Genomic DNA, 25706 nt, shown 5'->3' with positions numbered 1-25706 from the left:
CATTCTAAAAATGAATAAAAAAAATAAATAATTAGAAGCACACTCAAACTTATTTTTGAGCAAAACAATAAATACAACGAATGAATGCATGAACGAATAGGCCAAATAAAAAATGAGGAGATGAATTATTTCAAAAAATCCTGTGGCAGAAATCATAAATGTGTCACAACGATTCTCACCTTCCGCAGATAATTTTACACTAAAGATGCTGCATGTAGGCCTAACATACTCCCACTGTAATTTTTCCCCCTCCGTATAACAAAATATAAATTGTTTGTTAATCTGCAGTGTGGCTTGCTTATTTTAATATAGAATTTTTATCTAGCATACTGTATACATATATATATATATATATATATATATATATATATATATATATATATATATATATATATATATATATATATATATATATATATATATATATAATAAATGCTGCAAGGCATATGCTAAATAAAAATGATATCCCATAGGCTTCTATAATAAAAACTGTCCTTCTTCTGGTCGGACAAAATGAAGCTCTCGCGCTCTCCAACAGCGCAGACAGGGCGTGTCGAGGCGCGTCCTCTTCCAGCACTGTGTTTTGAATCATCACTCTAATTTGGCTACATGGAAAGCTAAACTGTTGAATAGCAATTGGTTCGCGCTTCCATCACTCAGAGGGGTGGACTTAAGTTACTGCTCAACTTTACTTTTCCCTAAACGTTTCAAGTCTTTTAAACAGGTCATATGTTCGAGAAAACAAAACAAAAAAACATTGTACTAGGTTTCTTTTAAATCATACATCTTTTCAAAGCAAGATGACTTCATACACGTGGATTTTACTTATTCTGGCAAGTCTTGCGGCAACGAGAGCACAAGGTATGGTCTATCTAAACTGTTTACATTTTGTTTTGGTAACAGCGCTCGTTACATTTCTTGCACTGGGGACGTAGGCATATAATCCATAAAAGAACTACGGGAAAAGAGTCGTCGCTTTTTGCCTCTTTAACGCCCTGCTGCAGATAAACTACGTCGTCACTCGTCTAAATCGCTCTTAAATTATATTTGAAGCGAGGAGTTAACATTAGTTTTCTGGTAGTGTTCTAGACCAGTTATTTACTCTGATACATTATACAGAAAAAGTGGGTTGAATGTTTTTGAAGTGCCAAAGAACATGGGTACATTTCTTTCCACATGCATGACTCACCAGCCTATGGGGGAAATGGCTGGAGAACCAGGATAGATTGTTTTGGTAACATAACTTAACATTTTTAAAAGTATGTCCAAAAATTAAAGCAGAGCTACAGAAGCTGAGATTGTTGATCTTCCCAATTTCAGTTTTATTTATTCCGAACTTCATGTTTTATGTCAGTAGCCTAATTTAGCTGCAACGCATTGAAAAGCAGAGTTTACATGCTCATTTAAATAGTGAGGCTGTAGTAGGAAGCACTCCTGCACTCCTCTTTGCCTCACAGAGCAAGATTTTTCATTTTTAATAATGAAACAAACTTTAGAAACCATACACTGTCTTGACATTTAAGTCTTTTGTTTGAACTTTAAATTCAGTAAATCCTACATTAACAGTGCTTGTTACTGGCAGATGCATAGGTGCCATTCTGCCATGTAATGCCATTCCATTAATGTTTTTTTGGTGTGTGTGTGTGTGTGTGTGTGTGTGTGTGTGTGTGTGTGTGTGTGTGTGTGTGCAAGCTTATGAGTGGCGATACATTTATTCTCAACGTTGTTAATGAAAAAAACATAGAAAGAACCACTTAAAACAACTGTTCTATTTTTTTGGCACCTCTCCCATAGCTGCATGCGAGTAGATAACATCTTAGACTTTGACGGTCACAGCAAAACCCTTTTCAACCACAGCAAACTTCATTTTCAGCAGTTAAGTTGCCTTGATCATAGTGTTCTAAAAATACTTGATCCCATGATGTTGACCCATTCCTTCTGCGGAAGCATTGAGTCTATTAGTCCACAGGCACTCTCCTTTGTTATGAATGATGCATTGACAGTTTTGTATATAATACCTGCATTACTTAACTTTTCCTGAACTTTAAATGTAGTTCTTCTCAAATGTAGTTTTTATGCAATGTAGGTCGACTGCAAAAACATCTACCCAGATGAAAGGATCGCTGGTTTCAGTTCCGACTCGACCATCCGTCATGATGATCAGTCATGGGTTGTGCGTAGACCATTATGAAAACAATACAGCACATCCCCATAGCAACATAAGCCACAGGATACAGTCTCTCTCTGATGGGGTGTTGCGTGTGGCAAACACAAAATCACAATCACGCCATCGCGTGTCGTGCAGTGTACATAATTTTTCATATATTTATATAAAAAATTGTGTTTAGTTTTGTTGTGTATGTCATCCCAAGAGATGGGAGGGTTTGGTCACAATGTGAATCCAGTACAACGCACAAATATAGTAGCCTACACAATACAGTATATATTTGGGTGGAGTTATTATGTAAAATAGAACAGTCAAATTCCAATCATTTTGCTCAGTCACCTCTTTTACCCTCTAGGAACGAGACTTTGAGTTGTTTCTTTCTTTCTCACGCATATAGTTTTAGTTTTGAATTTGGGGGTCATACAAGAGTAATTTTGCAGGAGGAAAGGCATTAGATGCTTTCTACAATACAAGGCTGTTGTCTTGTTACTAACTTGGAATCCTGCAGTGCTAATAGCCTTTATATTTGGAAATGGTTTTGTGAAAACAATTACTTTACCTCATTTGAGTTGCTTGACTTGAGTTCGATGTGCATCATTTATTTGGGTTCTGTACTGAGATGTGGAGCCACATGTAAATTGCACAAGTCAACTCAAATCTGGCTAATTGATTTCTATTTGATCAAGTGTAACAATTTGAAATGTTAATGAACTCTTTCTGAAATTTCATTAGGCATTTATGGGCTGTTATTTTAATGAGCATTTTGCTGTGTTTGGAGTGACTGTCTAATGCTGAGATTATATAATATACGTTGACTTAGTGAATCAAATGAGTTCTGTTGAATTGGCTGGATGCATCCTCTATTGACAGGTTTATTTGCAGCATTAGGCCAGTTTTTTTTTTTTTTTTTTTTTACATCTTAATTTCAGTTCAAATATTAGATTTTAAACTTGAGTTTTGAATGGGATTAAACTGGCCATAGAGCCACTAGAGATGGTTTCTAGTTTAAACAAAATATTAAAATTACAACTGTTTTCTTGCAGATTTGGACCTGTCTGATGCTTTTGATGATAATGAACGTAAGTAAAAAGTACTCTATCTTCACTGTATATGGCCCATTTTATGCATGTCTATTTTTGTATGTTAAATATTTATAATATAAACAAGGCTCAACCCCTTTTTGTTGTGGTTTAAATTTTTACTTATCCTGCCAAAATTGTCACTGGCCCCACCAAAAATTAATAAATGAATAAATAAGTCGGGACTCATGTTTCGCGCTGTAGGGGATTTTAAAAAAGTGACGTGAGTGTGTGTCTGAGCTGGAGGCAGAGCGGCAGAGAGATGCGACGCGACAGAGTTCCGAAAATGCTGTTATTTCAAATAGCGTAGCATATTTTAAACTAATCAGTTAACCGATTTCAACCGGCTAATGAGCCTCGGTGGTCGGTCAAGAAAATTTTTAGTTTTCGCCATCCCTAGTACTGGTATTACATAATATGTTACATGTATTAATACCACTACTGGGCGCACAGAAAACAGAGCGTGAGTACTGAATGGAGTTCTCTTTCGCATCTTCTTGGGCTTGAATCTGAATGGTTAAAAATCACTTGAATGTTTAAATTGACAGAACTTAAAAACACGTGCAAATGATAACCTTTCATGACTACGCAGCATTGGTGACAATTCCATCAGCTGTACCGAGCGTATCACACTGGCCCGGGCCTTCCTGCAGTCCTTATTATTAAGCCCCGTGTCCACCTTATTTTTCAACGTGGAAGCAAGCTATTTTCTGTGAATGTGCGAGACTTCTGATTCATTAGCCGCTATATGGAAATAACGAGAAGAATAAAGTGCGGCAAATGGTCAAACTATTTGCGCTACGAACCAGTGTGTCTATAATGATGAGAATACATTAAAATAATAGGGTAAGAAATACCAGTTTGCAATATCAAGCAGCATAACAAGCTTTTTTGAACAGCTAAAAATAACTGGAAGCGGATGACACCGGAAGCCAGGCACATTCAATTCACAAATGGCCGCACACACTCTTGCGTAAAAAATAAAGGTGGATAAAGTAATGTTTTTAATCAAATGTGGAATACGAAACTTCGATCCTTGTTTATGTGTTAACTATTCCGTTGTGTCACTCATATTGTATTTTCAAACAATTAACAATATTATGATCTTAAGCTCCTGCAAAACCAACGGTGAAACCAGCAGTGAAACCAGCCCCACCAAAAAACTCAGATCCAGGTAATGGTAATTTTTTGTGTGTGTTTGTTTTGCATATAGCAATGGAATTATGTTTGAGCACATCATTTTACAGTCATATGGACTGTTTAAGGTACATTGCGGTATATGGTATACGTAGAATGACTACCATGGGTAGACTACCTAATTTATAGTTTTGTCTTAATAGTTTTGTCTTCCTCTTCTAGGATTTGATCTGTTAGATGCCTTCGATTCAGGTAAGACCGAGTGGGCTATGATGGGCACATCATTCGTTTTTTTAAACTCTTTTTGAATATTTTTGTGTGTGTGTGTGTAATGCATGTTAGTATCCCTCTGAATTTGTTAAAGGGGCATTCCACCCATAGGAACATTGTTTTTTATTGAAAGTGGGTCATATATGTAGTCGAAATGTAAAATAAATTTTGAATTCGGTGCCTTCGTGACTGAGGAAAGACAAAAAATAACTTCAGGACGCATTTGTATGAAAGACAACAACTCCCACAATGCACCACATTGCACAGCTCCGCAAGCCACTCCCACTAATCCAGAAAGCGCATATCAGCCTATAAGAGAAATCACTCTTCCGTCTACAAGGCTAGCTACCACCAGAGCTTGAAATTCATTTCACACAAAATGTCTAGTTAGTTGGCGAACTCATTAGTGCATTACTCCTCATTTGTATTTCTTTCGAAAAGGTGAATTATTGCATGGTACCGGGATGTTCGGTCAGAACATATGCGGTGCGAAACTAGGATAGTTCACAACACAAGAGATTTCGTCCAGGAGAAATTGTCATCGCTGAAATTCGCCACCAGTCCGCCCTAACTCGAGCCAGTCCGGGCTCCTCGTCCGCGGCAGGCAGGTCTTCTGCCTCGGCTGCTCTTCGCTATAATGCGGTTTGTAAAGGTAGCCACAAACACCTGATTCAAGCATCAGACTTCCGAAATCCTCTTCTTCTATATCATATTGAGTACTCTCCTCCGCTATTGTCATAACTGTACATCTGTCTCCACAGCGCCTGTTAGCTTAGCTTGAAACAAGATGGAGGATATTGCTTTCAGTTTCAGAGAGTAAAGTCCCACCCACTGATCTGTAATAGGTCTGTAGCGTGAGCGGGTCCCGCCCCCTGGGAAAGATGAGGAACTAGTGCTTGTAGTCTCAACAGAAATCCCCCCCCTTACACTTCCTCCGACAATGACGCAAAATGACGATTTTTGCGTCATTGTAGGAGGAAGTGTAAGAGGTAAATAACAGATTTCTCCCGTCTCAGGGGAAAATGAGAGAGTGTTTCCACGACCATTCAATAGTATGACTGGGTTTCTAACAATGCAAAGCTTAATGCAAATGGGTGGAGTGTCACTTTAAGTATCTTGTAATTTTCTTTATTAGGACATGGTTCTTAATAATAATAATTATAAAACCTAGTTAACTTCTGGTCCAACTTCTGGCCATTTCCTTTCAGTTACTGTATTTAAATAACCCTAAACTCAAAGTAAAATATCTCTTTATGACCATTGTTTATTGTACACAGACCCGAAAAAACCTGCTGTGGTCCCCCCAAAATCAGGAGATGGTAAGAAATCATTATGCTGGGGTGTTTGTCATTTTTATGTACATAAAATTCATGGGTTGTTACACTTTATTGTAAGACAGTGAGGGCTACGGTGGCCGAGAGAGCTCAACACATGCAAATAGAAAAAAACACACACATGCAAATAGAAAAAAACACCCGCAAATTAAGAAAACATCTTCATCAGTTTCACAACACATGTGTGCTCCAAATAACACAACCAAATACAGAAACGCGCTACAAAAGTTCACAACACAACCAAATACAGACACGCGCTGCAAATAGCATAGACCACAACAGATATGTTTCTAGGGGAACCAAATAAGTGATGACCCCGAATTGATATTATTTAAAAAGATGCTAAAAACAACTAAAAATCAAGATATTTTGAATAGACATATTATACATCTTTCTAGTTTTACCAAGATCTATATTATTTTGTTGGGTAGAAATTGTGTGAGTGGTGGTGGGGGTCTTCAAATATTGTTGTGGAACCTTGAAGTTAAAAAAGTTGAGTTCCTCTGAGGTCTCCTTGTTACAGTATAATTATACATTTAATATTAATGAATAACATGTACTTACTATAGGGTTAGGATTAGAGTTTGTTTTAGGGTTGCATGCAACACTTTATTTTACAGTGTCCTTGTTACAAGTTACATGTTGTTGCTGTAGTAATAACAATAAATCATGCATAATTATATGCAACTAACCCTAATCCTATAGTAAGTACATGTAGTTAATTATTACTCAGTACTTAAATGTATAATTACACTATAACATGGACACCTTAAAATAAAGTGTAAATTATGCATAATTTACTGTTACTATAGTAAGTACATGTATAATTTATAACAAGGACACTTTAAAATAAAGTGTTAACAGTTTATGTAGTATTGTTTGTTTAACTGACACATTGTGCATTTAGTTTAATGAGCTCATTTAAGTTGATTTATTACTTGTTTGCAAATGAGTGCATTAATACAATTTAATGTGTATTTCCTTTTTATTGTATTTGCAGATAAAAAGAAACCAACTGATTCTGGAGGTAAACTATACACACGCACACACACACACACACACACACACACACACACACACACACACACACACACACACACACACACACACACACACACACACACACACACACACACACACACGTCATTGTAGGTTAATTATGTTTTTAAATCTGTTATTTTTGTACAGTAATCAACCTACTAATGCAATGCAAACAAATTAACATGATGATTTCATTTTCAGAAGATTTTGATCTGTCCGATGCATTTAATCCAGGTAAAAATTAATGTTGCTTTCTTTGGATTCATAGATACTCAGCTGGTAAACGTAAAGCTAAAACTTTCTAGCTCATTTTCTGCTGTTCATGGCTCTTACAATTGCTAATAGTTTTTTTTTTCTGTTCTGATTGTTTTAAAGGTGCTATTCAATGAGTAACATCATGCCATAGAAAAAAAAAACAAAAAACTTACAACATTCTTCAAAATATCTTCTTTTGTATTAATTATTAATGACCATAGATACATTTTCTATTTCTACAGATCTTGATCCCAAAAAACCTGTTGTCCCACCCAAAGAGAGAGGAACTGGTATGTTTCTGCCAACATGTTTGGGTTACACTTTATTTTACAGTACGTGTGCTTACGGTGTAGTTACATTATAAAGCACTGGTAATATAAGGTAACTACATTGGTTAAGGTTAGGTTTAGGGTTAGGTTCAGGGTTAGGACCTAGTTACTGTATGTACATGCAAAACAGGACTAAAAATAAAGTTCTACCCATGTTTGTTTGCTTCTGTTGGGGTCTTGCACCACCCTTATGTCTCAAAAAAAGCTGGTAATAGTGTAATTCTTGGGGTCTATTTGACTGTTTAAGAGAGATAAAACTGGAGTGCTGTACATTATGTACATTTATTTTATAATGCATGGCATTAGTAAAAAAAATACATCTTACTCAAACAGGGAACATGCCTAAATCTTGTTTATTAAAGTTCTGGTGACAAGGCTTGATGAGCACAGTATTCCTTGAGGTGTTGAGGAATCTCCCCAATGGAAAGCATATTTACACTGTGTGAATCGCTTCCTATTCCATATATAGTGTGCTGTGTTTTATTAGGAATTAGTGAATGTGTTCACAAGTGACCAATTGGATTGGATGGAAAAAAAGGGCAGAATTATGTCGTTTTTTTTTTTTTTTTTTTTTTTTTTTTTATCGAGAAAATAAAATGCAAATTGTAAATGCGTATCTTCTAAATGAGAATTTTGTCTTCAAAGATTATAAAAAAAACTTTAAACTAACATTATTTCAAAAAGCCACAAACAGACATTTTTACTTTAATTACAATTATAGATTTTGTGCACATTTTTAAATTTGGTGAAGTCCATCAGGGGCAAAATTGCTTATGTAAGTTGATGACAGTGTTTTTTTTTGTTTGTTTTTTTAAGGAAAATACATTAATGGAATATTTGTTTAAATTCACTATACACTAAGGTAGCAGTCTTTATTCAAAAACCTCATTTAATTGAGGTAAATCAACACTTTAAAAAGTGTGAGGGACTGAAAGATTACTGAACCCAATTAGATTCTTATGTCCATTAAACTGCTATTCTTGTGAAATCTTGCTTGAATTTTTCATTTAGGTGGTGGATCTTTTGATGACAACGACCTTTCTGATGTGAATAACGATGGTGGATATGCGCCCGATAAAGGCCGAAGTGGAGGTTTGTGTCAAGTTTTACATCTTTTTTTTAAATCAGTTTTTCAGCTTGATTTAGTACTGTAAGTTGTCTTCGATTTGAAGTTTTTGCATCTCTGTTCATAGCAGAAGATCAAATCCAGAGTTAAATTGTAAACAGATGTCACCCAATTCAATTGTAGGAAAAATCTCCCAACAAACATCACATAACCATAACTACTTGCAGTCATTTTCTAAATAAAAAACGTTCATTTAAAAGATGTTCTTCATTGTCCATAATTATGTTACTTTAGAGAATTTTAAGAGAAAAATAGAACCAACAGAGTTGGCCATGGAGCTTATTCCACATTCAGTAGTTTCAGCATGCTTCGTTTGGGTTTCCTATGGAAGCTTGTTTCCGCCACTGAATAAAAAATAAAAAAGGAATTTTTATCTTACAATTCTGACTTTCCTCAGAATTGCATGATATAAACTCGCAATTGTGAGTTATAAAGTCTAAGATAAAAAGTCGCAATTTTTATTCTGTGGCCGAAACAATCTTCCATATTTTCCCATATTGGTTTCTGTGACTTAAATATAAGCTTTACGTCTAACCCATTTGGAATAAATGCTAAATACAATCACGATTACCTTGGTAACATATGTTACTAAATGTACAGTACTGTCTGTGAAGTGCATCAGTGCTGTGAGTGAATCTGACTCTGGTTTTTGGTTTTGGTTAAAGGGGGAGGAGCAGACCCTGGTTATGATGATCAAAGCGGTATTTATTTCCTTATAGTTATGCCAAATGTTTACCATCTGGTTCATAATTGTTTATTTTTATCTACTGTAACAAAACATTTACATATTTAATAGTAAAATATGTCTTCATTTGCTGGGTGATAATTTGAATGTAATTTTCTCATTAGGCGGTGCCTCTGAACAACCTCAAGGTAAATATTATTTTCACTCATTTTATTTAAATAGTACTTAAGTTACACTTATCAGTAATTGTCTGTAGTAACTGTCGGTCACAAAATGAAGGCTGTTATGGAGTTTACCTTAGGATAAATTGTCCACTGAAATATAAAGCCGACATGAGTGAGTGCCTCTGGCTGGTGTTTTTGTTTCAGCTTTCTCATGCTCTGTTTTCTAGCTGTTTGTCCTGACAGAAGCTTTGTTTACTTGCCAATGGTGTCTTTCTCAGTGGAGTTAGCATGTCCTCTGTTTTAGTTTCTGTTATTTATTTTTTTTTTGGGGGGGGGGGGGGGGGGTTATCAAGAATGAGTGACCACAAAAAGCTAAATTCTTTCACTCTAAATATTGAGTGAGACCATGGAAACAGTGGCAGTCTGATGACTAACTGTCACACAGTTCTTGCATAAGGACAGGGGCGGTCCAACAGACACAAACAATTATTGTGGGCAGTACATGTTGAGGTTTTTCCACTAGGTGATTGTTTTCTTCTGTGTTGGAATAGTACATGGGTGGTGAATATCATGTGCAGTGCCTTCTGAAGACTGATAGATTTGACTGTTCATTCTGCCACTGGCTGTGCCCTAAATCTCTGCTTCGATTGCCTGTTGTTGCAGATCTAAACCAGCAGTGGCTCCAGCTTATCAAGAAGCTAGGCGTTAATATACCAGAAGGCCTCAGTGTCTGGATTGCCGGGTTTTTACAAGTAGTAGAGCCCCTGCTAGAGCAGTTTCGGGGACTTCTGAATGTAACGGAGGAAAAGGCAGAGCTCTAAATGTCTTGTATAGTAACCTTTGCTTGTGTTGGGGTGAAATGGTTTTAAACATTGTTTACATGGTTTGGTTTTAAGGCTGGTGCTGCTGGTGCTCATGGTTTATGGATGAAATGCATATTTGGTCATGATCAAGATTAATCATATATTGGTTTTGAAAATTTGGCAATACGGAATTAATTTCATTGTATTGCTGACTGGTTTGACTGTTTTCTTTTTATGTTGGTAAGGATTATTAAAAGCCTATACACTCCCATTCAGAAGTTTGGGGTCAATAAGTGCGTGTTAAGAAATGTTTCTTAAGCACCACATCAATCTCCAGTGTCATCATGATCCCTCAGATATCATTCTGATATGCTGCAGTAATGGCTGTTGGATATTCAGCTTTGCATCACAGGAATAAATTACATTTTAAAATGTTAAAATTGCAAATAATATATTCACTGTATTTTTGATCGAATAAATGCAGCCTTGGTGAGCATAAGAGACTTGTTCTCAAAAACATAAAAAAGCTTACTTAGTCTGACCCTAAACTTTTGAACAGCAGTGTATTTTTGATTGTTATGAATCTGTTAGAGTGTACAAATAAATGATAATTCTGATTGTGAAATAGATAATACACTAGTGATTCAGTTATTTTAGATCAAAAAGAGGGGTGTGAATCCCAATATATGTCCATATTTTTCCTCAGGACATCCTCAATGACTTCTGGTCTATTTTATCATCCCTTTTGTTGTGTTGGCACATTGTAGATACATAGGATATCCTCAGATTTTTTGCCAATGAATAGATCTAGCAGTGGGACTGGTTTTGAATGGGTTTGAGAAGGCGTTTCTTATCTCCGCTCGGTTTTATGGAATTAACCCCAAGGCTATTGAGCATTCCATTACTTTGCTTTCTTTTCCTCTGCTCATGGAAGCCATCTTATTACCTTTTTTTTTTTTTTGGAAAAAAGAACATTTGAGGTTGAAACATTGTAGCACAATTATCTTTTGACTAAAACTTGGTTTTAGGCTTACTTGACGTATCAGACGTACCAGAGGATTGAAACTGGCAAATGTTTGCCCTGTTGTGTGCGTCACAACTGAAAGCTTTAGCGCATGCAGGGATTATGCCATCCTAAATCTCAAAGAGAGCAGAGGCGCTATAGGGATGTTTTTTTTCTTTTTTTTTAGCCCAGATAGTTACTGATGTTTCGTCTAAAAAGAGACTCTTAAAAATGTAGTTTTATTGGCATCAATGGTTCCATGAAGAACCTTTAAAAAACTTCCCATCGCACAAAAGGATCTTCATAGTGGTTAAGAGTTGTTTAGACACACACACACAAGAACATTTTTAGCTGATCCCCCTCCCCCTCCACACACATTATTGTAATGTTTATTTACCACATAGCAGGCATTTATCCTATTGTAAGAGCATGGTAGTTTGCATTTACTGCTGTTAATCTATTGAATATTTCAGTGTTGTCTGGTTTTGTTTCTCATGATAGATGCCTTTAACATTGGTATTGTTTGGTGTCCGTTTTGATGTATTGGTTCTCAATTGTAGTATTTCAGGCTCACATTTTTTCTTTTCTTAAGTTTGTCTGGTTTCTTTTCCACAGAAGTGGCTATTTTCTCTGTCATCTTTGATTTTTTAAAAAAGCATTTTAGCTACTTTTTGTGTTCACTTTCCTTTTAATAAAGTGAAATGTGAGAATTCCCTCTGTTTGATTCATATCATATAGTCACGCTCAACTGCTGTGACCAGTTCTTTTAATTGTCAGCATATCTCACTGGGTAAACCCCACCAACAATGGCATGGTAAGAATGTATTAAGCATCTGTGAAGAACACTGGCCTGCCAGCTAGCAGTTGCCTCTTATATTATCTAGCTGCCTAAAGTTTAGGGAGGTAAATCTGCATAGCTTGAGATCTGAAACTACAGTATTTTGTAGGAGGTTAACTTCAAACATTAGTTTGGAAACCTCTATTTATTTAGTCAGGTGAACTCCTGCATGCCTGGTTGCATACACAAAAATGGGTGTATGCAGGCAACGCCCAGCATGTTTACACCGTATCATGACAGCAATATTAGAGCAACTCCACAACTACATTTTCAATTTAGTTAATCAAAATTGCACAATGTCAGATACGTACTAAGTTTACTACTTCCAATGTTATGAACCTCCTCTTTCTGACGAGTTAAATAAACTTCATTATTTAGCAATTGGATGATTTTGAATGCATGCTGTAAACTGTATTCGTTGTTATTGCTTATATTTACTCGTCAAGTTGAAGAACAATATGTTCAGGAACATTTGCCAAATGTTCTGTGGAGAATAGGAAACTCCTGTTGCACCCCCTAGTGGCAAAAACATCACAGTTTGCTTGTCCTCTTGTTAAATGCCCATGTCTCTTTAGTTTTGTCATCAAGCTCCTACTAATAACTGATGTAGCCATTACAAAAATATGTGTATTATACACTTCAGAAGCAATTTGAAACTAGCCCTTGTCCTTCTCTTTTCTTGTGTGTTCTGTCCCTTTAAATTGATCCCACAGGCGGAACCATGGCTGCCATCATCAGCTCTGTGGGTGTTGCTCTGCTCGGTGCAGCCTCAAGTTACTTTGCCTATCAGAAAAAGAAACTGTGTTTCAAAGTACAAGGAGGTGAGTTCAACACTTCTATCCAGGATTCTGAATCCTTATACAAGCACTAGCTTGGTTTTGATTTATGTTGCTTGCTTATCTGAGCAGTTCAAAAAGAGAAGAGAAAAAATACTTCACAAATAAGCTGTTTACCTTCACAAACATACTTTTTTTTTACTCAAACTATTTGACCTCTTTTAATAACTTGTTCCACAATTATGTATAAATGCTTTCGGGAGCCACAATACATGGTTAACCTTAGCTCAACTAACACAGCAGCTCTTGTAGAGGAAGTGGGGGTTGGGCGCATGACGTGGCAGGCAGTTTAACTGCTCTGCTTGTATTACAAAAGCCCTCGAGGCCTCAACAGGTGGCTCTGTGGCGCAATGGATAGCGCATTGGACTTCTAAGCTTCACTTAGAGAAGTGATTCAAAGGTTGTGGGTTCGAGTCCCACCAGAGTCGAGTTTTTTGAGAGAATGATGAAAAAAGGCTAACAACACAAGTAGCAGTGTTTTGTCCAAGTGTGAATGGTGTTACCATAGAACTTTAGTAACTGAATTTTCAAAATACCATAAACAAAATTGACTCACACTTTATATTACGTGTCTTTAGCTACTATGCGCTTACATAAATAAGTACAAAAATAAGTACAAAGTAGTTTTGTTGATGTTGTTTTGCAAAACACTTTTGCTGCTATTTAGGTGGTATACGGGTAAGTTTAGGGACAGGTTTGGTGGTTAGGTTTAAGGGAAAGGTCAACAGTGTAATTGTAGATGTAATTACAGAGATTAATTTCAACTGTAATTAGATGCAGGTTTTTAAAAAAAGATATATAAGTACATTGTAAACACATGTACACAATAAGTGCATTGTTACAAATTATTTATTTAAATGTTAGTACATAGTAGTTAAAGATACCTAATATAAACTGACACCCAAAATTGTTTCATGGGATAAGCTAAAGAGTACATTTTCTTATAGGGGAAGATCCAGAGAGTGGCAAAAACCGTGGTACTCAGTCTGATCCACAAGGTAAGCATGATAGTGCCAACATAGCGAATTTAAGAAAATGTAATTCTGACCCCACGTCATATGCAAAGTTATTTGTGATTGTTTCAATCAATTAACATGGATACCAACCACACATATATTTACATATTTTCTTAAAAGATAATAATTTGTTTTTATATGGATTTCATGCTTTCTGATGCAGCTACCAAGTAGATAACAATTTACTCTTTTCTCGCCCATAGTTCTCAGCAACCTGCTCCGTTCATCGTAACCGCAATTGGATCTGCGCACTGAAAGAGTACATCTAGCATGTCCAGTTATGGAGAGCCTATAAGCCTGTGGGAAACATCTGTTATATGAAAGGCTGGTTTAAGGCTAATAAAACATATATATATATTATGTTGATTTTATTTTTTATTGGATTCTCTAAGTTGTAATGCATTTTTTTTCTGTATTCAACATTTTTCTTGACTATTTGTTTATCTTTGAAAGAGGTATAAGTAATATGTCACTTGTAAAAAACATAAAAATATGTTTTTATTGGTCTTTTAGGATTTCAAGTGCCAATGTAAGATACTGAACTTTAAATGGACAAATTTGTTACTATTTTTGTAGAAGTATTGCAAGTTGCATAAGGGACTTGCTATTGTAAAGCACAAGCTGTCTGTTTACAGGTGAATGCATCAGTTGTTTATTTTTGTTCGTTCTAACATTACATGCGTAATCTGAATTATAGACTGCCTTCTTTTACAATAAGACAATGGATGGATGGATCAAGATGATGATGATGATGTATGCTGATGAATATCGAATTGACTGGCGACAAAATGCCAACTAAAATAAAACTGACATGGAATGAGTTTAAAATGATGGGATGCTAATTTGCTTATCATTTACATTTTCTATATTTAAATTAATTTAAAATAGAAAATAATGATTTGAAATTAAAAGGTAAAAGGTTGTTTTTTTCCTTCTCATTATTAACCTGTTTTAGCCATTGTAAATACTGCTAAAGCAAAATGTACTGCACTTTTAGACTGGCCATTTTATACGCACAAGTCAACTTGCATTTAATGTGTTTAATTGAAATATGAACTACAGAACGAGCCTTGATGATTTATTGTCTGTCTGCTCTTTTTCCTGTTTTTTGGCTATTTTTCTTTAAATATGCATTTGGTTGTTCTTCCCAAAATAAAGCCATGGTTCCTAGATTTAGAACATTGTTCTGTATTTTGATGTTGCTTATACAGTAACGGCATATTTTGATCTTTAATTCGGCGCCGAGATTGTTTTCCTTCATTTAATTTTCAGTGTTCAAATCTTGTAATAAGTTTAATGACCCAATAATAGATAATGGTAGTATCATTATGATACTCTTTCTCATTCTATGTCCAGTAGCCTAGTAGCGGGGGTTGAATGACCGCTGTCGCAATAGGCTACCGTTATATCAAACCTTTTTTTTTTTTTTTTCACTTGACTGAAGGCAGCGCTGCATGCTGTTTGAAGAAAGACCTGTGGTTGCACGACTATCATTTCATCGACTTTTCATCATTTGTTTTAAACACTGCCATTTACTTTATAGCACTTGTTCCACAAAGATTTCCCCTCGTTACTCCTAAGAGCGACATAAAAATCAGACTGAGAAATGACGGGTAAGCTGACCCTTCTAATATGTTTACGTCCAAATGTCTATAGACCAAGTAACAATGTATTCGAGCTGACTTAATTATTAACTGGGGAAGGACGGTGTGATTTTACATAAACCAACAAACTTAGATATAATAGGCAAATGTTGTTTTGAGAGAAATTGTGTATTCAAAGTGCTGTCAACAATATAGTAACTTGAGCACTCTATTTGCATATCAAGCCTGTTCGTTTCAAGTTCAGTCACTGACCATGTCATCCAGTTGTGTCATTTTGCCATCTGCTCCTTTTGCCTGCCAGGGAGTCAGGAGGACACAGGAAAACAACTGAGGTGAAATCTTGTGTAGGCTATATCAGTAACTAGCTCACAATGGCGGGTGAATGTAATGGGTCATTGAGAGAACTCGAAACCTTGTGGGCTTTTTGAAACCCACCTTATGCCAGTCAACACATATTTCTTCTTCTTTTTTAATGACTACTATTCAGATGTGTGCTTAGCACTTGTTGGCTGCTTTTCCTTAACTAATATCTGGTCCATTAAGGCTACAACATTAATATCATTCAAGTCCAAAATTTAGTTAAAAAAATTTAATTAAGATCATGATCATCATATCAAATAAAACACTTTACAACTTTGAAAAAAAGTTTTTACAGTGTGTTGTATATTGGTCCAAAGCACATTTATTGCACTATTTTCCTCTGTTTACTATTTCTATCTGGTATTTCATGTGTCTCTTTCTCGCAGAGGCTCAGGCCTTTGTGACCCTGGCCACTACAGATGCCTATTGCATGGGATGTATAGTGGTAGGCAAAAGTTTGCGCAGACATGGAACATCAAGGAAGTTAGTGGTGATGGTTTCCCCCAATGTTTCTAGGGTAGGAAGGTGAGTGGGCAACTGTCCTCCGCTATTAATTCTGAAATAACATCAATCCTTTCCTGACAAACTTCAGAAGTGAGGGCTATGAAGAGTGATTAAGCTCCTTCTGTACATTTAGCTTTATAATATGACTTTCAAAAGGGTAATTCTTTCCCATGCATGGTACTATTAAGTCTGTAATAGTTTTCAAATTCAATCCCAGTGCAACATTAATCTTTCTTTGGGTTGCTTCTCATCTATCTTGGATTGTCTTAGACTTTTTTTTTGCCTCATTGATTTTTATGCATTCTTCTAGATTGACCCTGGAGGACGTGTTTGATGAAGTTGTCGTGGTAGATGTGTTGGACAGTAGAGACAAGGCACATCTCACCTGGCTGGGACGTCCTGAACTAGGGGTCACCTTCACCAAACTCCACTGCTGGACCCTTACACAGTTCAGCAAGTGTGTGTTCTTGGATGCAGATACACTTGTGAGTAATTGATTCTGTTCTGATAAATGAAAGTAAAGATGGCCATTAAAGTACACCAAGGTGTTCAAAGCTTTAGGAACACACAGAATACATAACTAAATATTATGTGCACAATATGCAATCATAAATAAAGTGCCATGGGCTGCATATGTTACAGTGCAGGTACATACTTTGAGGATAATTTATAAGTTGATGGCCCCACAACTAGGCTGTTATATTATTCTGTGCCGCAGGTACTGTGTAATGTTGATAAGCTGTTTGAATATGAAGAATTGTCTGCTGCACCTGATACAGGCTGGCCGGATTGCTTCAACTCTGGGGTATTTGTGTTCAGGCCCTCCCTGAATACCCATACACAAATACTGGAACACGCCGCACAACATGGCAGCTTTGATGGTGAGTCACTCGGTTATATTTAGTGTATATTACATTAAGATCTTTAAAGTTCAGTCTAAATCGGATGTGCCCAATGCCCGTTGGAACTTTAATTAGCCTCAAATGCTGTTTTGTCACATTTGTATTTTTAATCTTTAAAAGCAACAACAGGAGCATCACATACAGTGGGGAGAACAAGTATTTGATACACTGCCGATTTTGCAGGTTTTCCCACTTACAAAGCATGTAGAAGTCTGTCATTTTTATCATAGGTACTCTTCAACTGTGAGTCACGGAATCTAAAACCAAAATCCAGAAAATCACATTGTATGATTTTTAAGTAATTCATTTGCATTTTATTGACATAAGTATTTGATACATCAGAAAAGCAGAACTTAATATTTGGTACAGAAACCTTTTTTTGCAATTACAGAGATCATACGTTTCCTGTAGTTCTTGACCAGGTTTGCACACACTGCAGCAGGGATTTTGGCCCACTCCTCCATACAGACCTTCTCCAGATCCTTCAGGTTTCGGTGCTGTCGCTGGGCAATACGGACTTTCAGCTCCCTCCAAAGATTTTCTATTGAGTTCAGGTCTGGAGACTGAGCTCTTACAGAGCCACTCAAACGTTGCCCTGGCTGTGTGTTTTGGGTCATTGTCATGCTGGAAGACCCAGCCATGACCCATCTTCAGTGCACTTACTGAGGGAAGGAGGTTGTTGGCCAAGATCGCGCGATACATGGCCCCATCCATCCTCCGCTCAATACGGTGCAGTTGTCCTGTCCCCTTTGCAGAAAAGCATCCCCAAAGAATGATGTCTCCACCTCCATGCTTCACGGTTGGGATGGTGTTCTTGGGGTTCATCCTTCTTCTTCCTCCAAACACGGCCAGTGGAGTTTAGACCAAAAAGCTCTATCTCTTCAGGTCATTGACCAGGTCCTGTCATGTAGTTCTGGGTTGATCCCTCACCTTCCTCATGAACATTGATGCCCCACGAGGTGAGATCTTGCATGGTGCCCCAGACCGAGGGAGATTGACCGTCATCTTGAACTTCTTCCATTTTCTAATAATTGCGCCAACAGTTGTTGCCTTCTCACCAAGCTGCTTGCCTATTGTCCTGTAGCCCATCCCAGCCTTATGCAGGTCTACAATTTTATCCCTGATGTCCTTACACAGCTCTCTGGTCTTGGCCATTGTGGAGAGGTTGGAGTCTGTTTGATTGAGTGTGTGGACAGGTGTCTTTTATACAGGTAACGAGTTTAAACAGGTGCAGTTAATACAGGTAAAGAGTGGAGAACAGGAGGGCTTCTTAAAGAAAAACTAACAGGTCTGTGAGAGCCGTTATTCTTACTGGTTGGTAGGTGATCAAATACTTATCTCATGCAATAATATGCAAATTAATTCCTTTTTCGGTAACACTTTATAATAACGTTCAGTTGTAAGTCATTTATAAGTGGTTAGTTAATGATGAACTAATCATTTACAAAACATTCATAAATGATTAGCAAGTGATATGCTAACATTTTATGTATGTTTTGTAAATTCCGTTACAAGTAATTTACTTGTATGAATTAATGATTAACACTTCAGTTAATGATTAACTAATCATTTACAAAACATGAATATGCATTTCATAAATGTTTAATAAATTATGTTAAATGTTTTTGTATGTAGCAATTAGAGGGTGCAGAAAGTGTTGTAAATGCCTTGAATACACGTACAGATCATTTGTAACAGGTAAGTAACAGTGTTCAACACAATGATGTGTAAACGCATGAATAAATCATTTACACTTTCTGCATCCCCTAATCTAAGGTGTAAACTATTCATCACTTGTAAATGTATTACACATCATACGAGCTGCAGCCCTGTCTCACTCCACGACTCTGAGGGAGGAATTCTGTGTGTTTGTTACCAATTTTAACTGCAAATTTGTTGTTTGTGTATATTGATTTAATGATGTCATATGTTTTTCCTCCAATGCCGCACTGGATTAATTGAAGAAAAAGAACTTCATGCAAAATGGAATCAAAAGCTTTTTTGAAGTCAACAAAGCATGAGAAAATTTTACTTTTGTTTTGGTTGGTTTGCTTATCGATTAAGGTATGGAGAGTGTATATATGGTCTGATGTGCGATATTTTTGTTGGAAGCCAATTTGACACTTGCTCAGGTCATTTCTGTCTCTGAGAAAATGTGCTAGTCTGCTGTTTAGGATGTTGCAGAAAAGTTTGCCTAGGTTGCTGTTTACACATATACCACAGTAGTTATTAGGGTCAAATCTGTCTCAGTTTTTATGGATTGGAGTAATAAGACCTTTGTTCCAGATGTTGGGCAATATACCTGAACTCAGGATGATATTGAAGAGCTTGAGGATGGCTAATTTGAATATGTGGTCTGTGTATTTAATCATTTCATTTAGGATGCCATCGACACCACAGGCTTTTTGTGATTTCAGGGTTAATATTTTGTCTAATAGTTCGGCTAGTGTAATTGGAGAGTCTAAGGGGTTCTGGTAGTCTTTGATGGTTGATTCAAAAACCCTCAGTTTGTTGTACAGGGCATTTTGTTCCTGATTTTTGTTTATAGTACTAAATAGGTTGGAGAAGTGGTTCTGGATGGCTAGTTCTTGATGGTAAGATTTGTTTAGTGTGTTCCAATGTTTCCAGTAGTGGTTGGATTCTAATTATTCTTCAATTTCCTTGAGTTGACTTATTGTGTTTTGTTCTTTTTTCTTTCTTAAAGTATTCCTATATTGTTTAAGTTTTCAGTGATAGAGATGACGGATATTCTCATTGTCGGCATCTCTGTGTTTCACTCACCTCTCTCACTCAACTCATTCACTCATTCACTCACTCATTCAACTCACTCACCCACCTCATTCACTCACTCATGCACTCACTCACACACTCACATAATCACTCACTCTTTCACTCACATAATCACTCACTCTTTCACTCAACTCACTCACTCACTCACTCACTAAACTCACTCAACTCACTCAACTCACTCACTCCAATCACTCAACTCACTCACTCACTCACTCACTCACTCACTCACTCACTCACTCACTAAACTCTCAACTCACTCACTCAACTCACTCACTCCAATCACTCAACTCACTCACTCACTCACTCACTCACTCACTCACTCACTCACTCACTCACTCACTCAACTCATTCACTCACTCACTCACTCACTCACCTCACTCACTCCAATCACTCAACTCATTCACTCACTCACTAAACTCTCAACTCACTCACTCCAATCACTCAACTCATTCACTCACTCACTCACTCACTCACTCACTCACTCACTCACTAACTCACTAAACTCACTCAACTAACTCACTCACTCACTCACTCAACTCAACTCACTCACTCACTCACTCTCACTCACTCACTCACTCACTCACTCACTCACTCACTCACTCACTCACTCACTCAACTCATTCACTCACTCACTCACTCACCTCACTCACCTCACTCACTCCAATCACTCAACTCATTCACTCACTCACTAAACTCTCAACTCACTCACTCCAATCACTCAACTCATTCACTCACTCACTCACTCACTCACTCACTCACTCACTCACTCACTCACTCACTCACTAACTCACTAAACTCACTCAACTAACTCACTCACTCACTCACTCAACTCAACTCACTCACGGTACTATAGTACTGTCAAATATAAATCTATTAAGGACATTAATATGACACAACCTGTCATGTATAGGAGGAGACCAGGGTGTTTTAAACACTTTCTTCAGTGACTGGGCAGTAAAAGATATCAGGAAGCATTTACCATTTGTGTACAACCTCACAGCCAGTGCTGTCTACACTTATCTGCCAGCATTTCAGCAGTAAGTTAGTTTTCACACTATATCTTATTATTCAGGTATACCAATAATTTATGGTGTTATTTATTTGTGTAACGTGTAATGTTTATTAAGTAATCATATACCACATTAAATACATACACAAGTAGGACAAATAAGCATTCTGGTTTTGTACAGGTATGGCCACCATGCAAAAATTGTCCACTTCATGGGTGGGATCAAGCCCTGGCATCATTCATATAATCCACAGGCTGCCAGTGAGTCTTTTAGGGATTCCAACAAGAACTTTTATGCACAATTTATGCATTTATGGTGGGCGGAGTACTACAGTAAAAACCAGCTACAAGTTAAGAAGGATGATAAGAAGGATGACAAGAGTGAAGACTATGTAAGACTACACTCACAAACAGATATTTTGTTTTTCATGTTGTACATAGCAGTGTTACTTCCATTGAACCTTTAAAGGGATAGTTCACCCCCCAAAAAATAAAATGCTGTCATCATTTACTCACCCTTATGTCATTGCAAACCCATACTGTATAACTTTCTTACTTCTGTGAAACATAAAATAAGATATTTTGAAGAATGTTGGTAACCCAGCGCGTTTGGTTGCCATTGACTTTCATTGTATTTTTTGGTCCATACAGTGGAGGTCAGTGGTAAACTGTTGGGTTACCAACATTCTTCAAAATATCTTCTTTTATGTTCCACTGATGAATCAAAGTCATATGGGTTTGGAACGACATGTGGGTGAGTAAATGATGGACAGACTTTTAATTTTTGGCTAGATTTTCCCTTTAAAAATCCATTAGCATAATTATTTTATTTAATAGACCTAATGATAAAATATATTTCATTTGTGAGTCATCTGTAATCTTTTTCTTGGTTTGCAGTCAGTGCAGCAGTTGGATTCTTCACAGACACATCCAACTCCAACACAAAGCCAAAAGAGCAGCACTGAAGCCCTCCACAGAGAGATGAGACTTTCTTCACCTCTCCAAGATCTGACTTTGGACTCACTGACAATCAGCTCATCTAAAACATCTGAGGAAATGCTAAGTGATAGGTTGAGCTGTCCTTCCAGAGAAATGAAGGTTTGAATAACTGAATTATTCAGTCATTATTCAACATTATTCAGTCTTGATTCATCTCTCACTCTGAGTCTCTCTCTGAATCAACTCTACTTCCTTTAAAAGTATTGTGCCCTCTGGGCTTTTAGACAAACCCAGTGACACACCCAACAGTGACTCACCCCAACACAAAGAGAACACAAACCAGTTCAGATAGTTGCAAAAACACAATGAATGTGAAGATATTAGTTTAAATGTAATACAAAGACCCAGGGATTAAAATGGACCAGAACTTTTGATTTAAAAGAAAAGGATAACATTTTTGGCAGTTTGGTGACAATCCATTCCATTTCTTGTATATGTTCCAGAACAGTTTTTGTTTGATCCAGTACACACATTCCATTACTTCACAAGAATCTAATGCTCAAATAAATTAAATACAATTCATTACATTTAGCATTTATGCTACATTTATGTTTCCCTTCAGCTGGCACTTATTTGTTTTAAAATCAAAATAATTTTTATGAATAAAAAAATACAATATCAAGTTAACTTCAGTCAAGGCAAAGTTAAGAAACTATAGTTTGGTTTTTCATATCTTGTCCACCAGATCTAAGTGCCACCCCCCACCTCCAAATCCAAAATTTGTTTTAATCATTTATTGCATACATTGTGATTTGTCTAGTGTTTTAGGAGAAAGCCTATTTATTTATTTATTTATTTATTTACTTACTTACTTATTTCTCTATCCTGTCTTCTCAGAATATTCTCTTTGATGTCCTGTCTGGTGGGGAGACTGAAGAGACCCCTATAGTCAGCCCTCCATCTGAGCAAGAGACTGAACACAAAGATCAAGAGACTGAACACAAAGATCCAGAGACTGAACACAAAGATCAAGAGACTGAACACAAAGATCAAGAGACTGAACACAAAGATCAAGAGACTGAACACAAAGATCCAGAGACTGAACACAAAGATCCAGAGACTGAACACAAAGATCCAGAGACTGCTGATGATTCTGCCGTAGGCACTGGAAAAGCTGTATGTATGAAAATAAGCTAATGTACCTAACTTATGGGAAAAATACTTTGATTTTGATGTTATCATTTTTTATCATTTATACTTTTATAATTATTACTTATTTCCAAGATACTCCAATATGAGCTCTGCTCAAAAAGTAAATAATAATAATAATAATTTTGTAAATTTTATCTATAGATGTCACTATTTCCCTAAATATGTCTCTACATATGTGCATTACATATTTGCATTACAGTTAACTAAAACTTAAACCAAAGCCTATTTTTTTTCTTTATTTGAAATAAACATCAACTTTTTTATTTATTTAACTTGATGTATGTACTAGAATAACCAAAAATAAAACTGTAATAAAAACTATAGACATTTTTTTAAAACTAATAAAAAAAATGTTTACATTGGAAACGGAAAATATAAAAATAAAAACTAATTCAAAATATTAATAAAAACTGTAATAGTATCTCAATAATGCTAAAATAACACTGCTTCACATAATAAGGTTTGAGATGGGTTTTTTTCTTGCAAATATCAGTGTATATACTGCCATCTAATGGTGGCTTATTAGAGCAGTTATTAGATTTGAATTTTCAGAATAAATCAGTTTTTTCCCCATGAAGAACTACATACTTATCATTATGATTTTGATAGTAATATTGTAAGTGAAGATGGATTCTATCATATGGTCCCATTGTAGATCGCTGCTGAGACAGAGGAGGAAGACTCGGAGCGCCGGCGCATGTGGGAGGAAGGTCACGTTGATTATATGGGCAAAGATGCCTTCGACAACATCAAGAGGAAACTTGACCTATTCCTTGAGTAATTCTCTCTCTCTCTCTCTCTCTCTCTCTCTCTCTCTCTCTCTCTCTCTCTCTCTCTCTCTCTCTCTCTCTCTCTCTGTGTGTGTGTGTGTGTGTGTGTGTGCAGGTTTATATTACATTGTGAGGACCAAATGTCCCCACAAGGATAGTAAAACATGAAATCACCTACATTGTGAGGACTAGCCAGTGGTCCCCATGAAGGAAATTGATTAATGAACATACTAAATGATGTTTTATAGAAAATTTTAAATAGCAGAATGTTTTCTGTGATGGGTATGTTTAGGGGTAGGGTTAATGTAAGGGGACAGAATACAGTTTGTGCTGTATAAAAATCATTACGCCTAAGGAGAATCCCCACAAAGATAACAAAACCATGTGTGTTTGTGGTTTGTGCGTGTGCTGGATGTGTGTTTTTGAAAATGTATAAAACACAGTATCTCAATATATTTTCACTTGTACTGTATGTCCATCATCATCTCAACTGTTATATTTTCACCTCCTCAGATATAGCCGCTTTTCTACCTCTGTAGTATATTTGCCACAATCACTGTGGATCATACAAAAATATTGTGAAAATGTCTTGCATATAAATGTAACTTGTGTTAAACTGAACCTAGAAATTCAATTTCTGTACTATAAGCCTACATTATGTGACATAGGGTCTATCTGTATGATTTAGCATCTGCTGTGATCTTTTGTTTGCAGTTTTATTAAAATATTAACTGTAAATAAATCCCATTCTCTAGTGCTGTTAAGGAAGACATAAATAACGTATTAATTAAGTACTTAATCATGAGAAATGAATCAAGAGAAAGATCCAAATGATGTCCAAAAATATTCGCGCCACTAGAGGTCAGGCTATAAACACTCTCTAGCTTCAACACCTCCACAAACTCTACTATTAGAGCATAACAGTCTGAGGCAAAAAGGTGATAGTCATAAAATGATTGTTCCTCTGAGCTTAACAACATTTATCTCTCTCCAGAAGTGCTGACCTGTCTCCAAATCTTATCTGCCAGACACTACAAACTTTTATGGCCAGACAAAGTCAAAGGCAGCATGTTCTATGATGCATATTTTTAAACCATTAATTGTTTTCTCCATGTTTTAGTATTGGAGCCATTTTTTTTTTTTACCCTTTGACCCTGTCTTATTGACATGACAGCTCTGATTTACTATAAATTTATCTTAATTTTGACCATTATTTTAATGCATTCATATTATTTAAATTATGTTTAAACTGTCAATACAACAGGTTTGGAACATGGATGCAATGTAAATTAAGAAATATGCTAAAAAACTGGAAGAAAAATTCCACTGTTGAATTTCCATGACTTTGCAAAAAGGAGACTTTCTGTGAAAATGGTCCATTAATAAACAGAATCTACATAGATCAATTTGAGATCATCCAGTTTTTACATAAGCAATATGTTTATAAAAGATTAGCCAGTTCCAACATTAAACAATATATTTTAACATTTTACATAATTTTACTGTCACAACAGGAGCAGATATTGCCATTTA

The 25706-nt window shown here is 36.3% G+C and overlaps 2 protein-coding genes across 8 annotated transcripts; both read left to right on the top strand.

Moving 5' to 3' along the window:
- The first annotated feature begins 491 nt into the window (after positions 1–491).
- cd99 (CD99 molecule) lies at positions 492–15266 on the top strand. 5 transcript variants are annotated; one of them, XM_081360316.1, is made up of 14 exons: positions 507–861; positions 3211–3246; positions 4358–4420; positions 4606–4635; positions 5931–5972; positions 6988–7014; positions 7230–7262; positions 7526–7573; positions 8624–8704; positions 9404–9439; positions 9588–9611; positions 12945–13052; positions 14015–14065; positions 14287–15266. In XM_081360316.1, the coding sequence occupies exons 1-14, from the start codon at positions 801–803 to the stop codon at positions 14313–14315; spliced, it is 669 nt and encodes a 222-aa protein (XP_081216442.1). In that variant the 5' UTR covers positions 507–800; the 3' UTR covers positions 14316–15266. The 5 variants fall into 5 exon arrangements, with proteins under 5 accessions (XP_081216444.1, XP_081216442.1, XP_081216443.1 ...); XM_081360317.1 differs by having other exon boundaries at positions 579–861; positions 7233–7262; XM_081360319.1 differs by lacking the exon at positions 7230–7262 and having other exon boundaries at positions 579–861.
- Positions 15267–15445: 179 nt separating this feature from the next.
- gyg2 (glycogenin 2) lies at positions 15446–25574 on the top strand. 3 transcript variants are annotated; one of them, XM_081360315.1, is made up of 10 exons: positions 15556–15696; positions 15912–16019; positions 16434–16572; positions 16862–17036; positions 17270–17432; positions 21154–21280; positions 21434–21644; positions 22150–22350; positions 23089–23367; positions 24059–25568. In XM_081360315.1, exons 3-10 carry the CDS (start codon positions 16478–16480, stop codon positions 24182–24184), a joined length of 1377 nt encoding a protein of 458 aa, XP_081216441.1. In that variant the 5' UTR covers positions 15556–15696; positions 15912–16019; positions 16434–16477; the 3' UTR covers positions 24185–25568. The 3 variants fall into 3 exon arrangements, with proteins under 3 accessions (XP_081216439.1, XP_081216440.1, XP_081216441.1); XM_081360314.1 differs by lacking the exon at positions 15912–16019 and having other exon boundaries at positions 15447–15696; positions 24059–25574; XM_081360313.1 differs by lacking the exons at positions 15912–16019; positions 16434–16572 and having other exon boundaries at positions 15446–15696.
- Positions 25575–25706: the final 132 nt, after the last annotated feature.

The sequence above is a fragment of the Scardinius erythrophthalmus genome, assembly GCF_964197995.2.
Source record: "Scardinius erythrophthalmus genome assembly, chromosome: 3".
Taxonomy (NCBI): Eukaryota; Metazoa; Chordata; class Actinopteri; order Cypriniformes; family Leuciscidae; genus Scardinius; species Scardinius erythrophthalmus.
This window is presented reverse-complemented; position numbering and strand designations above follow the sequence as displayed.

Excerpts from the sequence above, each read along its gene's own strand:
- cd99 (XM_081360316.1), top strand. The coding sequence starts at position 801 with ATGACTTCATACACGTGGATTTTACTTATTCTGGCAAGTCTTGCGGCA. Across the intron at positions 4,421-4,605 it reads ACCAAAAAACTCAGATCCAG|GATTTGATCTGTTAGATGCC; the intron begins GTAATGGTAATT and ends TTCCTCTTCTAG. Across the intron at positions 14,066-14,286 it reads TACTCAGTCTGATCCACAAG|TTCTCAGCAACCTGCTCCGT; the intron begins GTAAGCATGATA and ends TCTCGCCCATAG.
- gyg2 (XM_081360313.1), top strand. The coding sequence starts at position 15,461 with ATGACCGCTGTCGCAATAGGCTACCGTTATATCAAACCTTTTTTTTTT. Across the intron at positions 17,037-17,269 it reads TCTTGGATGCAGATACACTT|GTACTGTGTAATGTTGATAA; the intron begins GTGAGTAATTGA and ends TCTGTGCCGCAG. Across the intron at positions 21,281-21,433 it reads TATCTGCCAGCATTTCAGCA|GTATGGCCACCATGCAAAAA; the intron begins GTAAGTTAGTTT and ends GGTTTTGTACAG.